At 40.6% G+C, this 16,163-nt stretch overlaps 1 protein-coding gene and 1 non-coding gene across 2 annotated transcripts; both read right to left on the bottom strand.

Moving 5' to 3' along the window:
- Positions 1-4,389: 4,389 nt before the first annotated feature.
- Positions 4,390-4,553, bottom strand: LOC119473629. The gene has a single exon (XR_005202834.1). It is a non-coding gene; the product is annotated as a U1 spliceosomal RNA (small nuclear RNA).
- Positions 4,554-14,231: 9,678 nt separating this feature from the next.
- Positions 14,232-16,031, bottom strand: LOC108315360 (ribosomal L1 domain-containing protein 1-like). The gene is given in 2 exon segments (XM_017544644.2): positions 14,232-14,833; positions 14,836-16,031. Coding segments are annotated over 2 exon segments (1,500 nt in total). The 5' UTR covers positions 16,007-16,031; the 3' UTR covers positions 14,232-14,504.
- Positions 16,032-16,163: the final 132 nt, after the last annotated feature.

The raw sequence follows: 16,163 nt of genomic DNA, 5'->3' as shown, positions 1-16,163 counted from the left end.
ATAGGTATACACGTGCCATGGTGGTTTGCTGCACCCATCAATCCATCATCTACATTAAGTATTTCTCCCAATGCTATCCCTCCCCTAGCTCCCCCCCTCCAACAGGCCCCAGTGTGTGATGTTCCCCTCCCTGTGTCCACATGTTCTCATTGTTCAACTCCCACTTATGAGTGAGAACATGTGATGTTTGGTTTTCTGTTCTTGTGTCAGTTTGCTAAGAATGATGGTTTCCAGCTTCATCCATGTCCTTGCAAAGGACATTAACTCATCCTTTCTTATGTCTGCATAGTATTCTGTGGTGTATATGTGCCACAATTTCCTTATCCAGTCTATCATTGATGGGAATTTGGGTTGGTTCCAAGTTTTTGCTATTGCAAACAGTGCTGCAATAAACATATGTGTGCATGTGTCTTTATAGTAGAACGATTTATAACTCTTTGGATATATACCCATATACATGGGTTTATGCAATAAATATACGTGTACATTTGTCTTTATAGTAGAATGATTTATAATCCTTTGGGTATATACTCAGTAATGGGATTGCTGGGTCAAATGGTATTTCTGGTTCTAGATCCTTGAGGAATTGCTACACTGTCTCCCACAATGATTGACCTAATTTACACTGCCACTAACAGTGTAAAAGTGTTCCTATTGCTATACATTCTCTCCAGCATCTGTTGTTTCCTAACTTTTTAATGATTGCCATGCTAACTGGCATGAGATAGTATCTCATTGTGGTTTTGATTTGCATTTCTCTCACGACCAGTGAGGATGAGCTTTTTTTCATGTGTTTGTTGGTCACATAAATGTCTTCTTTTGAAAAGTGTTTTTTCAAATCCTTTGCCCACTTTTTGATGGGGTTATTTTTTTTTCCTCTTAAATTTAAGTTCTTTGTAGATTCTCGATATTAGCCCTTTGTCAGATAGATAGATTGCAAACATTTTCTCCCTTTCTGTAGGTTGCCTGTTCACTCTGATGATGGTTTCTTTTGCTGTGCAGAAGCTCTTTAGTTTAATTAGGTCCCATTTGTCAATTTTGACTTTTGTTGCCATTGCTTTTGGTGTCTTAGTCATAAAGACTTTGCCCATGCTGTGTCCTGAATGATATTGCCTAGGTTTTCTTCTAGGGTTTTTATGGTTTTAGGTCTTATATTTAAGTCTTTAATTCATCCTGAGTTAATTTCTGTACAAGGTGTAGGGAAGGGGTTCAGTTTTAGTTTTCTGCATATGGCTAGCCAGTTTCCCCAACACCATTTATTAAATCAGGACTACTTTCCTCATTGCTTATTTTTGTCAGGTTTGTCAAAGACATCAGATGGTTGCAGATGTGTGGTGTTATTTCTGAGGCCTCTGTTCTGTTCCATTGGTCTATATATCTGTTTTGATACCAGTACCATGCTGTTTTGGTTACTGTGACCTTGTAGTATAGTTTGAAGTCAGGTAGCATGATGCCTCCAGCTTTGTTCTTTTTGCTTAGGATTGTTTGGCTATATGGGATCTTTTTTGGTTCCACATGAAATTTAAAGTTGTTTTTTCTAATTCTGTGAAGAAAGTCAATGGAAGTTTGATGGGGATAGCATTGAATCTCTAAATTACTTTGGGCAGTATGACCATTTTCACGATATTGATTCTTTTCATCCATGGGCATGGAATGTTTTTCCATTTGTTTGTGTCCTCTCTTATTTCCTTGAGCAGTAGTTTGTAGTTCTCCTTGAAGCAGTCCTTTACATCCCTTGGAAGTTGTATTCCTAGGTATTTTATTCTCTTTGTAGCAATTGTGAATGGGAGTTCACTCATGATTTGGCTCTCTGTTTGCCTATTATTGGTGTATAAGAATGCTTGTGATTTTTGCAGATTGATTTTGTATCCTGAGACTTTGTTGAAGTTGCTTATCAGCTTAAGGAGATGTTGAGCTGAGACAACAGAGTTTTCTAAATATACTATTATGTCATCTGCAAACAGGGACAATTTAATTTCCTCTCTTCCTATTTGAATATCCCTTATTTCTTTCTCTTGCCTGATTACCTTGGCCAGAACTTCCAATACTATGTTAAATAGGAGTGGTGAGAGAGGGCATCCTTGTCTTGTGCCAGTTTTCAAAGGGAATGCTTCCAGCTTTTGCCCATTCATGATATTGGCTGTGGATTTGTCATAGAGAGCTCTTATTATTTTGAGATATGTTCCATTGATACCTAGTTTATTGAGAGTTTTTAGCATAAAGTGGTGTTGAATTTATCAAAGGCCTTTTCTGCATCTATTGAGATAATCATGTGGTTTGTCATTGGTTCTGTTTATGTGATGGATTACATTTATTGATTTTCACATGTTGAACAAGATTTCAGGGATGAAGCTGACTTGATGGATAAGCTTTTTGATGTGCTGCTGGATTTGGTTTGCTAGTATTTTATTGAGGATTTTTGCATCGATGTTCATCAGGAATATGGGCCTGAAATTTTCTTTTTTTGTTGTGTCTCTGCCAGGTTTTAGTATCAGGATGATACTGGTCTCATAAAATGAGTTAGGGAGGAGTCCTTTTTTTTTTTTTTTTGTATTGTTTGGAATAGTTTCAGAAGGAATGGTACCAGCTCCTCTTTGTACCCCTGGTAGAATTTGGCTGTGAATCTGTCTGGTCCTGGGCTTTTTTTGGTTGGTAGGCTGTTAATTACTGCCTGAATTTCAGACCTTGTTATTGGTTTATTCAGGGATTCGACTTCTTCCTGATTTAATCTTGGGAAGGTGTATGTGTCTAGGAATTTATCAATTTTTTCCAGATTTTCTAGTCTATTTGTGTATGTGTTTACAGTATTCTCTGATGATAGTTTGTATTTCTGTGGGATCAGTGGTGATATCCCCTTTATCATTTTCTATTGTGTCTATTTGATTCTTCTCTCTTTTCTTCTTAATAGTTTGGCTAGCAGTCTATCTATTTTGTTGATCTTTTCAAAAAAGCAACTCCTGGCTGGGCGCGGTGGCTCACGCCTATAATCCTAGCACTTTGGGAGGCCGAGGCGGGTGGATCACGAGGTCAAGAGATCGAGACCATCCTGGTCAACAAGGTGAAACCTCGTCTCTACTAAAAAAATACAAAAAATTAGCTGGGCGTGATGGTGCGTGCCTGTAGTCCCAGCTACTCGGGAGGCTGAGGCAGGAGAATTGCTTGAACCCAGGAGGCGGAGGTTGCGGTGAGCCGAGATTGTGCCATTGCACTCCAGTCTGGGCAACAACAGCGAAACTCCGTCTCAAAAAAAAGCAACTCCTAGATTCATTGATTTTTTTGAACAGTCTTTCATGTCTCTATCTCCTTCAATTCTGCTCTGATTTTAGTTATTTCTTGTCTTCTGCTAGCTTTTGAATTTGTGTGTTTTTGCTTCTCTAGTTCTTTTAATTCCGATGTTAGAATGTCAATTTTAGATCTTTCCTTCTTTCTCCGTGGGCATTTAGTGCTATAAATTTCCCTGTAAACACTGCTTTGGCTGTGTCCCAGAGATTCTGGTATGTTGTGTCTTTGTTCTCATTGGTTTCAAAGAGCTTATTTATTTCTGCCTTAATTTTGTAATTTACCCGGTAGTCATTCAGGAGCAGGCTGTTTAGTTTCTATGTGGTTTTGAGTTTATTAATCCTGAGTTCTGATTTGATTGCACTGTGGTCTAAAAGTCTTATAATTTCTGTTCTTTTTCACTTGCTGAGGAGTATTTTATTTACAATTAATTATGTGGTCAATTTAAGAATAAATATGATGTGGTGCTGAGAAGAATGTATTTTCTGTCAATTGGGGGTGGAGAGTTCTGTAGATGTCGATTAGGTCCACTTGGTCCAGAGCTGAGTTCAAGTCCTGAATATCCTTATTAATTTTCTGTCTCATTGAACTGTCTTATATTGACAGTGGGGCATTAAAGTCTCCCACTATTATTGTGTGGGAGTATAAGTCTATTTGTAGGTCTCTAAGAACTTGCTTTATGAATCTGGGTGCTCCTATATTGGGTGCATATATATTTAGGAAATTAGCTCTTCTTGTTACATTGATCCCTTTACCATATGTAATGCCCTTTGTCTTTTTTGATCTCTTTTAGTTTAAAGTCTGTTCTATCGGAGACTAGGGTTGCAACCCCTGCTTTTTTTTTTTTCTTTCCATTTGCTTGGTAAATCTTCCTTCATCCCTTTATTTTGAGGCTACGTGTGTCTTTACACATGAGATGGATCTCCTGAATACAGCACACCGATGAATCTTGACTGTTTATCCAATTTGCCAGTCTGTGTCTTTTAATTGGGGCATTTAGCCCATTTACATTTAAGGTTAATATTGTTATATGTGAATTTGATCCCATCATTATGATGCTAGCTGGTTATTTTGCCCATTAGTTTTTTTTTTTTTTTTTTTTTTTTTAAACAGGGGAAAGCACGAACGAAGTCTCCCGCTGCCACAAATTATGCAGTCGAGCTTCCCACATTTGGGGAAATCGCAGGGGTCAGCACACCCAGAGTGCAGTAGATAAGCCTCGCCCTGGGAAAACCACCTTCATGATCATGGTATCTCCCCTGCCAGGTAAGTATATTTTGCCCATTAGTTGATGCAGTTTCTTCACAGTGTTGATGATCTTTACAATTTAGTATGTTTTTGCAGTATCTGGTACCAATTTTTCCTTTCCATGTTTAGCACTTCCTTCAGGAGCTCTTGTAAGGTCAGCCTGGTGGTGACAAAATCTCTCAGCACTTGCCTGTCTGTAAATGATTTTATTTTTTCTTCACTTATGAAGCTTAGTTTGGCTGGATATGACATTCTGGGTTGAACATTATTTTCTTTAGGAATGTTGAATATTGGCTGCCACTCTCTTCTGGCTTGTAGGATTTCTGCAGAGAGATCCACTGTTAGTCTGATGGGTTTCCCTTTGTGGGTAACCCGACTTTTCTCTCTGGCTGTCCTTAACATTTTTCCTTCATTTTGACTTTGGTGAATCCGATGATTAAGTATCTTGGGGTTGCTCTTCTTGAGGAATATCTTTGTGGTGTTTTCTGTATTTCCTGAATTTGAATGTTGGCCTGTCATGCTGGGTTGGGGAAGTTCTCTTCCAACTTGGTTCCATTCTCCCCATCACTCTCAGGTACACCAGTCAAACATAGGTTTGGTATTTTCACATAGTCCCATATTTCTTGGAGGCTTTGCTTATTCCTTTTCATTATTTTTTCTCTATTCTTGCCTTCATGCTTTCTTTTATTAAGTTGATCTTTAATCTCTGATATCCTTTCTCCACTTGATCGATTCAGCTATTGATACTTGTGTATGCTTCATGAAGTTCTCATGGTGTGTTTTTCAACTCAACCAGGTCATTTATGTTCTTCTCTGAACTGGTTATTCTAGTTAGCAATTCCTCTAACCTTTTATCAAATTCTTAGCTTCTTTGCATTGGGTTACACATGTTCCTTTAGCTTGGAGGAATTTGTTATTACCCAGTTTCTGAAGCCTACTTCTGTCAATTTGCCAAACTCATTCTTGGTCCAGTTTTGTTCCCTTGCTGGCAAGGAGTTGTGTTCTTTTGAAGGAGAAGAGGCCTTTAGGTTTTTGGAATTTTCAGTCTTTTTGCCCTGGTTGGTTTTTTTTTTTCATCTTTGTGGATTTAACTACCTTTAGTCTTTGATGTTAGTAAGCTTTGGATAGAGTTTCTGTGTGGACATCCTTTTGGTTGATGTTGATGCTATTCCTTTCTGTTAGTTTTCCTTCTAACAGTCAGGACCCTCTGCTGCAGGTCTGTTGGAGTTTGCTGGAGGGCCACTCCAGACCCTGTTTGCCTGGGTATCACCAGCAGAGGCTGCAGAACAGCAAAGATTGCCTCCTGTTCCTTCCTCTGGAAGCTTTGTCCCAGAGGAGCCCCTGCCAGATGCCAGCCAGAGCTCTTCTGTATGAGGTGTTTGTTGACCCCTGCTGGGAGGTATCTCCCAGTCAGGAGGCACAATGGTCAGGGACCCACTTGAGGAGGCCGTCTGTCCCTTAGCAGAGCTTGAGTGCTATGCTGGGAGATCCAGTGCTCTCTTCAGAGCCAGCAAGCAGAAACGTTTAAGTCTGCTGAAGCTGCACCCATAGCCACCCCTTCCCCCAGGTGCTCTGGCCCAGGGAGATGGGAGTTTGAACTATAAGCCCCTGACTGGGGCTGCTGCCTTTCTTTCAGAGATGCCCTGCCCAGAGAATAGGAATCTAGAGAGGCAGTCTGGCTACCAGGGCTTTGCCAAGCTGTGGTGTACTCTGCCCAGTTCGAACTTCCCAGCAGCTTTGTTTAAACTGTGAGGGGAAAACCACCTACTCAAGCCTCAGTAATGGTGGATGCCCCTCCCCCACCAGGCTCAAGCATCCCAGGTCGACTTCAGACTGCTGTGCTGGCAGTGAGAATTTCAAGCTCGTGGATCTTAGCTTGCTGGCTCCATGGGAGTGGGATCCACTGAGCTAGACCACTTGGCTCCCTGGCTTCAGCCCCCTTTCTAGGTGAGTGAATGGTTCTGACTTGCTGGCATTCCAGGCACCACTGGGGTATGAAAAATAACTCCTGCAGCTAGTTGGGTGTCTGTCCAAGCTCAGTGCTGGCTGCCCAGTGTTGTGCTTGAAACCCAGGGCCCTGGTGGCATAGGCACTCGAGGGAATCTCCTGGTCTTCGAGTTGTGAAGGCCATGGGAAAAGCATAGTATCTGGGCCTGAGTACACCATTTGTCACGGCACAGTCCCCCAGGGGTTCCCTTGGCTAGGGAAGGGGGTTCCCCAACCCCTTGCATTTCCCAGGTGAGGCAATGCCCCACCCTGCTTTGACTGGCCCTCCATGGGCCACACCCACTGTCAGTGGGTCCCAATGAGATCAGCCACGTACCTCAGTTGGAAATGCAAAAATCACCTGCCTTCCACATTGATTTTGCTTGGAGCTGCAGATGGGAGCTTTTTCTATTTGGCCATCTTGCCAGCCACCCTTTTCATTTCTTAAAATAGATTCTTGGAGAATGAGTGGTACATAATAGACCTACTTTATTCTCTCTTTTCTTTTTAAAAATAGCTGGACAGGATTCTATTGTGTGGATATTCCATAATTTATTTAGCTAGTCTCCTAGTGATGGATATTTAAGTAGTTTCCAGTATTTTGCTATTTCAAACAATGCTATGGTGAACAACCTTGGATGAATACATATTTTTGTGTGTCTGGTACAAATACATTTGTACCCTGGGTCAAATATTTTAAATTGATGGGTATGATGGTCACATTACCTTAAAAAAGATTTGTCAACCTAAAATAATAAGAGGGTCAGAATTGAATTTAAAGAGCATTTATTCAAGCTCAAAGTGTGAGGATGGACCATCTGGAAACATCACCTCCAAAGGAATGCAGTCAGCATTTTGAAGTAGAGAAGTTAAGGTTTCAATTATATATCCAGAGAGAGAGGATTGTTTAGCAGGATTATAACATTATTGGTACAAGGTTGGCACATAGTTACAGCCAATTGATTGGCTGTGTTTATTTTGGGAAGGATACGCTTAACATTTTTTGCAGAGGGTGTAATAATTGTGGATTTTTGTCATCTGGTCTAAGCAAAGCAATACAGCAATGGGAAATTAATCTATAACAAGGGTCATTAATTAAGAAAGCCAGAGGTTTTTGTCCATGATGTCATTTAATTCTCTCTAGTCATTGTATAGAACAAGAAAAATAAGAAAGCTAGTTAATCTATAATTTGAGAACAGAAGTTATAACCATATGTGACTCAGATCACAGTCACACCTCAAGGCTTAAAGTGTTTTTGGGTTCCAATAGCTTTTAAATTTTATTTATTTTCACAGATTTAACCAGTTTTGATGCATTTTTTCCCCCAAAGTGTATTTACCTGCTGCCCTACCCTCTTATGCATAGTATATAGAATGGCTTAAACTTTGGTGGTGGCTTAAGCTCAGTTATAAATGGTAACACACCTTAGGTCACAGTGGCCAAGTTGCCGAACCGTAACTTGCAGATCTGAAGCACACCCAGTTCCACCCAGGTTTGTCATTGAGAATGCTGGCTTAGCATTGCCAGCCCTTGGGATTTTTAAACAGAAGCTAGAAATCTGGATGGTAATAGGAAATATTTGATTTTTAAATGTTGGCAACTAATTTACTTGAAAAAGAACCCCAAAAACAAAACCGTGAATGGATCTGTAGGTGTCAGAGACTGACTGATATAGTCTCTGCCTATTTAAATGGAATAGATTATAATTTTGTGAGATACTGTTCTATCTAGAATTTCATAACTCTGTTGTGTAGCTTACTTAATTCTGTTTGTCTGGTTTTTTCTCTGACTGCTTAATATTTAAGCAGTTGTTTGTGAACACTGGTTGGAAATACCCCAGTATTTGTATAGTACTTGGAGGCAGAACATTCTTATAAAACAAACATGGGCTTCTCTTTTCCCTCATGCCCAGGATTGCTTTCCTTTGCTGTATTTGGGAAGAGGTGGTATGGGAAAGGTGTTTGTCTATGCAGTTACCTCATCTATTTTCAAATACCAGGTGGCTGCATCTTAGGCCTCAGCACTCTCTGCTGCTGGCCACTTCTGGGAACTCCAAGATATGGCCCTTGCATGGTTTCCATGTGGATACTGAGATGCAGGCTTTGGGGCAGGGATGGGATGGAGAATGCCATACTTCTTGATAGAATTTGCATGTCTGTCCCCTCCAAATCTCATGCTGAAATATGATTCCCAATATTGGAGGTAGAACCTGATGGGAGGTGTTTGGGTCATGGGGGCAGATCCCTCATGAATGGCTTGGTGCCCTCTCCTTGGTGATGAGTGAGTTCTCTCTCTATTAGTGCATGTGGGTGCTGGTTATTAAAAGGAGCCTGGGACGCCCTCCTCTTTCTCTTGCTCCCATTTTTGCCATGTGACATTCCTCCTCCCTCTCCACCTTCCACCATGAGTAAAACTTCCTGAGTCCTCACCAGAGGCCAAGCAGATGCTAGTGCCATGCTTGTACAGCCTGCAGAACCATGAGCCAAATAAACCTTTTTTACTCAGTCTCAGGTATTCCTTTATAGCAATGCAAAATGGACTCACACACTTCCTTAGCTGCCTGTTCTTTATTCCTCACAATGCCATGGTACTAAGAAATTCACTTAAGATTTGGTGGCAGAATGAATCACAATACAGAGGGACAATCCACCCGGCATAGGACGCCTAATATAACTTCCCATTGGGTCTTTTATTGGCACCACCACATTCCTACCCCTATTTTCAAAACTGAGGTTTCCTCTGTCCTCCAGAGATAGTGGCAGATGTGGAGATGCAGATCACAGCTCAGGTTTTCCTTCTAGACAGGAGTCATGGCCTAGCTGCTGAGAGGCTGATTAGCTGTGAGTGTCCAGCTGTTAACTCCTTCTGGTCTACTTCAGCTTTTGGAAGGAGGTCACATTCTTCTCAGGGTGGCCCAAGCCATTTACTGAGTAGGACAATGTGGTCAAGGACGTCACTATTTCTGCCCAACATGTGGCTTCTCTAAAGATCCTCTTTGATGTGCAGCTCTCAGGCATTTGTCAGACCTGCATCTCGTGGTCTAACACTTTCTTATTCTCAACCCTGCTTCCTTCCTTTTCCTTTCACAGATGCCACTTCACATAAACCCTTTGGACTCCTAACTTTAACCAGGTGTCTGCTTTGTGGAGGACTCACAGACATAGTCTCCTTTCTTCAAAACTTTTACAATGCGAGACCTCACTAACACGCAGGGGATGTTCTCCCAGAGGGTCTGTGCTGTCCCCTCACTCAGAACCTCAGGATGCGCTGAAGTAAGAATCCTCTACTCCACAATAACTGCTGGCTGAGCTATTTCATGGGGGCTTCAGTAGGAAATTGTAGGGTGGGCTTTTGCAAGTGAAGACTGGTTGGTAGAGCATGTCAAGTTCTGGAGGTTCATGTGTGTTTTCATGAGGATCTCTGCCAGTAGCAGATAAAGAGATGTTGACCCTCTCCTTCTGGGATCTTCTGTTTTTCTGGGAGAAATTTCTGGATCAACTGAACACACACACGCGCACACACACACACACACACCTTCAAAGCATCAACAGTAATACTTAGTTCTTAGGGACAATGCAGACAAAGGCCACATTAACAAAGAGAACTATTTCTCCAGAGGTGGCCAGACTGGACTCACTGGAGATAATACTTGACATTATTATGCAAAGCGGTTTTAGTTCCCTTGTCTTGTTTTTGGAATAGTATAAAAGGCCTACCATACAAATAAATAAGGACCATCACAAGCCTTGCCAAAAGACAAAACAAATCCACTTTTGTGGATTTGGAATTGTACTCTTAATCTCTGCAGTGGAAATGGGGGGTAGTTTAAGAATTTACTGATCTTCAACCTTAAGAAATCCCTCAGGAGTAAAAGGGAAGGGTGGATTTTTCCATCTGGTTACATATGTTCTGCCCACTCATTTTGAATTTAATTAAACAAGGATTGTTCTTACCTTTTCATACTTCATAAGAAACCATAAATACTTATGTACCTTGATTTTTTAAAGAAACACTTTTTATTTTGAGTTAATTATAGTTTCATAGGAAGTTGCAAAAGTAGTACATAGAGTCCCTGCGTACTCTTCCCCCAGTGGTGACAACTGTCGTATAGTATCAATTCTGGGAAATTTACATTGGTATAGTACTAACTAGACTATAGAACTTATTCAGTTTTCATTATTTTTTACATGCACTCATTTGTGTGTGTCAATGTGTGTCTGTGCTTCTCAACTTGATGTATTTAAGAGAACTTTGACCTAGCAAGCCATGCAAATCTAATCCTTTGTTCATTACCTGGATGAACTATCACTAAGTTCCTTCCTGGACTCCACTTCAGTTGTTTATGGTTTTTCCTTAAGGCTTGATGTTGCAATAGCATCTGTATACATGTAGCTAGGAGAACTTGTACTAAGTCTAGGTAAATAGTTGAAGTACAAAGTCAAAGGAGTGTGTCTTTGACATTTTGGCAGAAATCACCTGTTGCCCTCCAGAGAAGCTGTGCCGTTTTCCAGTGGCAGGAAAACTTCCTGAAAGGCAATCCTGTGTGATGGTGTCCATTTCATCACACCCTTATAACATTCAGCTTCAATAAACATACAGATTTTTGCCAATGTGGGATGTTAATGATTAATGATATTAAGGTGATTATCTTTTCATATGTTTATAGATATTTGTGTTTCTTTTAGAATGAACTGCTCATGACCTTTGTTTACTTTTATTTGGTTGTTTACTTCTTTCTCATTTATTCCTATCAACTCTTTATAAAAGGAAATTAACCATTTGATTGTCATATGTTGTGAATATTTTTCCCAGTTTGACTTTTGAATTTATGTCATTTTTAATGCATTGTAGAAGGTTAAAATCTTTATGAAATAAATTTATTTAGCTTTTTGTTTATGGCTTCTGAGTTTTGTGTCATGGTTAGAAAGGCCTTTCTTACTCTAAAAGTATAACATATTCATACATATTTTCCTGTAATTATTCAATATGTGTGTATGTATGTTTAAATCTTTGGGCCATCTGATATTTGTGCTTGTGTGGTAAGTAAAATAGAAATCCGGGTTACTTTTTTCCGAAATGGTTAACCAGTTCTCTCAGCACTGTTTGACTAACTCTCCCATGCCTTGGTTTCTTTATCATTACCATATGTATTTGAGCCTATTTCTGGACTCTAGTTCATTTCATTGATTTGTCTGTCTGTTTCCAAGTCAGGATTTTAATAGATATTGCAAAGAGGGAAAAGAAAGTGCTAAAATTGCTATAATATAATTTCAAGTAAAAGAGTATGGCAATTCAGAGTGGGAGAGACTGTTTTTAATTGGGGGTCTCAAAAAGCTTCACAAAAGAGAGACATTTAAGATGAAGCTTGAATGATGAGCAATGTTGACCAAAGGGAATAAAGAACAAAGTCACAGAGGCAAAAGGTGGCGAATATCTGTATACATGTTCATCGTGTCTCTGTGAAGGAACCTATGCTCTGCTACTGGTGCTTTTATGCATGCGTGTCTTGAGCATAGTTAAGAGGAGACAGAAATTTTCATGTTACCCATTTGAGGCATTTTGAGGACACATTTATTAATCATAATAGCTACAAGTTAAATACCTACTGTTATCCCATAGGCATAGGGATATCTAAGTCAATTTTTGATTTTTGTTACAATGAGCAAAGCTGATATTCCCATTTTAAAAATGAGGAAAGTGCCTCAGGCAGTTTAAATAACACCTAGAAGTGGCTGGACTGAGATTAAAATCCGTGACCGGCAATTTGAAAAATCAGAATAGAAAACATCACAATTCATCACCTATGGTTAGGGTGTCTGTAGCAGAAGCTGTTCCTGCTCTACCTATGTTACCTAGGATCCCTCTGCTATGTCTGTGTATACCAGCTGAATCCCAGTTTGCATTCTTTCCCCAAAGCCAGCATGTTGTTGGAAGATGCAAGACAGCCAGGTGTGCCTGGGAATTTATGTCCCTTCCCTCCCCTCACAGCCCTTAACCAATGACTGATGGGGGTGGGGATAGACATACTCCAGCTCTTTTGCCCTCTCACTGGGATGACTGAGGTGTGACCTATGATATTCTCCAAGCTTTCTGTGGGAATGAATCAAAATTGCCTTCCATGGGACGTGGCTTGATGCTGTACCCTTAGTTGGCCCATTTCTACTCCTACTTTCTTACTTCTCTCTTTTCTCTGGGAATATTTCCTAATTGTTTTCATGTAATTACTGTTCCTCTAGGGCAGCACTGCTTTAAGAAGCTTCTATTGTAGTGATGTAGGAGTGTGTTTGTGTGTGTGTGTGCTTGTGCACATGGATGCATTGGGTTATCTTTTTTTTTTCTTTTATTATTATACTTTAAGTTCTAAGATACATGTGCAGAACATGCAGGTTTGTTACATAGATATACACGTGCCATGGTGGTTTGCTGCACCCATCAACCCATCATCTACATTAGGTATTTCTCCTAATGCTATCCCTCCCTATCCCCCCATCCCCTGACAGGCCCCAGTGTGTGATATTCCCCTCTGTGTCCATGTGTTCTCATTGTTCAACTCCCACTTATGAGTGAAAACATGTGGTGTTTGGTTTTCTGTTCTTGTGTCAGTTTGCTGAGAATGATGGTTTACAGTTTCATCCATATTCCTGCAAAGGACATTAACTCATTCTTTTTTATGGCTGCATAGTATTCCGTGGTGTATATGTGCCACATTTTCTTTGTCCAGTCTATCATTGATGGGAATTTGGGTTGGTTTCAAGTCTCTGCTATTGTGAACAGTGCTGTAATAAACATACCTGTGCATGTGTCTTTATAGTAGAATGATTTATAATCCTTTGGGTATATACCCAGTAATGGGATTGCTGGGGCAAATGGTATTTCTGGTTCGAGATTCTTGAGAAATCACCATACTGTCTTCCACAATGGTTGACCTAATTTACGCTCCCACCAACAGTGTAAAAGCATTTCTATTTCTCCACATCCTCTCCAGCATCTGTTCTTTCCTGACTTTGTAATGATCACCATTCTAACTGGCATGAGATGGTATCTCATTGTGGTTTTGATTTGCATTTCTTTCATGACCAGTGATGATGAGCTTTTTTTCATATGTTTGTTGACTGCATAAATGTCTTCTTTCGAGAAGTGTCTGTTCATATCCTTCACCCACTTTTTTATGGGATTTTTTCCTTGTAAATGTGTTTAAGTTCTTTGTACACTCTGGATATTAGCCCTTTGTCAGATGGGAAGATTGCAAACATTTTCTCCCATTCTGTAGATTGCCTGTTCACTTTGATGATGGTTTCTTTTGCTGTGCAGAAACTCTTTAGTTTAACTAGGCCCCACTTGTCAATTTTGGCTTTTGTTGCCATTGCTTTTGGTGTCTTAGTCATGAAGTCTTTGCCCATGCTTATGTCCTGAATGTTATTGCTTAGGTTTTCTTTTAGGGTTTAAATTTTTTTTTTTTTTTTCTTTCAGAAGCAAAGCAATGTTAAACTTTATTTTTTGTTTTTCTGAGACAGTCGCACACTGTCACCCAGGCTGGAGCACAGTGGTGTGATCATGGCTCACTGCAGCCTTGACTTCTTGTGCTAACTTGATCTTTGCACCTCAGCCTCCTGAGTAGCTGGGAGCACAGGTACATGCCACCATTTTTTTTTTTTTTCTTTTGTAGAAATGGGATTTCACATGTTGCCCAGGCTGGTCTCAAACTCCTGGGCTCAAATAATATTCCCACCTTGGCTTTCCAAAGTGCTGAACAACCATAGAGAAGCACTCTGTATTTCTTCTATGATGTTAGCAAACACACAGAAGGACAATTTAAGCATAGATTACTATACCCAGGAACATATGTCAGAATTACCTATGGAGGTTTTTAAAAAATCTCTTAAGTCTAGGCCTGACGCTTGGAGAAGGCTGCCAATGGGGTCAGGACCTGATTATTTCTAATAAGCTCTGAGGGCAGCTCTGAGGTTCCCTTCTGGTTGAATCACTGACTTTAGGTTGACTGGGGTACTTTGGTTTTTTTGGGCCGTTTTTTGGGGGCGTGGGAAGCTTTTCTTGCAGATTTACTAGGAGTGGTGAAGAACTTGGCCTCTGGCTTTTTATGAATCTGTCTCACATCTTTTTTCCCCAGCAAAGGATTTTTTTCCTTCACTGCCTCTTCTTTGATTTTTGGCTTCTTCCGTGGGCCTTTCTCTGGGGTCTCAGGTTCTGCAGCTTTTGGGGTCTCAGATTCTGCAGCTTTTGGGGTCTCAGATGCTGGCAGGGCCTTTCTTTTCTTCCCACGAGGTGTGCTGGGAATAGGACTCTTTGTTGGAGACTTCTTCCTGTGGCATGTTTTTGAATCTCTACATTCTCCTTAGCTGGAGTCTTTCCTATTGGTACCAGCTGTGGAATTTCATCTTCGGAGTCATTTGCCACTTGAACTTGGGCTTTTCCTTTGCCACGCCTTTTCTTCCCATGCCCTGGGGTCTGCTCCTTCTTCGATTCGGGTTTCTTCACTGTAGCGTCACCACTTTCAGGTGCCACGGCGTCTTTACTAAGGACTGATACAGGCTTGCTAGCCTGCTGTTTCTTCTTTCTGATTTTGTTCCTCTCCTTTTGTTTTTCATGATTTCTTTCTCTTCGTTTTTTCCTTGCCTCTTTTTTCTTCTTATTAAGCGTAGATTTTTTAGTGGCTTCATCCCAATTGCTGACAAACGAGGAAAAGATGGGAAGAGCAGCTGATTTCTCAGTTTTCACAAACAGGAGTTTCACGCTCTCCCACTTCTCCGGCAATTTTTCTGAAAGTCCTTTGGTGACAGCAACAATGTTTTCAATGATGTGCTCAATCTGCATTCCAACGTGACCAATGCGTATAGCACTGCAAGAACCACTTTTAGAAATGTTTAAGACTGTTCCACCTATATAGTCATTGATCTCTCTTGATAAATTCTTGGACAGAAGGTTTACAGATACTGGAACTTTCTTTCTTTGATAGAAATGTCTCCCAATGAGTGAGGGTAAGAGCCGCCTAATTCTGGCATCAGTAAGGAAGAAGTCAAAAGTGCTCAGAAGGCGGAGCTTGGCTTCAAAGGGTTTATATTCCTTCTTTAGAGTTTGAAAGGGGATAATCTGAGAAATGGTTTTAATTCCATGCTTGTTTAAAAGCTTTCTATAGAACTGTTCTGTCTTTTCAGGAGTTGAATTGGGTTCGTCCTTCGTAAATAAACAGATATCTTCTAAATCTGAGCGAATACCATGAGGTAAGGGCAATCTGACCCTCAGTACTTTACTTGGAATTTTCCATAATACCACCATTAAAAATAAATTTTCATTCTCATTCAAAAGCAACCCATAATTGTTCTTCCTGGACTTGCAATGTGTCAAGAGAGCGTCCAATGCCTTTCTAACCTGCTCTTTGTCCAGCTGCTTCCGTGCTGTCGGGGCAGCCGGAGTCGAAGTGGAGGTTGCATTCGCGGCTGAAGATGACAGCGGCGTGGAGGCCGAGTCCTCCATTTTGCTTTCACCTTGTGCTAAAATTCTTTTAAAAAAATATATTTTATTGCTCTAGCTTCTGGGGTACATACATGGCAATGTGGTTTGCTGCCTCCATCTCCGTCACCTATATCTGGCATTTCTCTCCATGTTATCCCTCCCCAACTCCCTACCCCCT

This window comes from Cebus imitator, unplaced genomic scaffold, assembly GCF_001604975.1.
Source record: "Cebus imitator isolate Cc_AM_T3 unplaced genomic scaffold, Cebus_imitator-1.0 Scaffold170, whole genome shotgun sequence".
In the NCBI taxonomy this organism is placed as follows: Eukaryota; Metazoa; Chordata; class Mammalia; order Primates; family Cebidae; genus Cebus; species Cebus imitator.
This window is presented reverse-complemented; position numbering and strand designations above follow the sequence as displayed.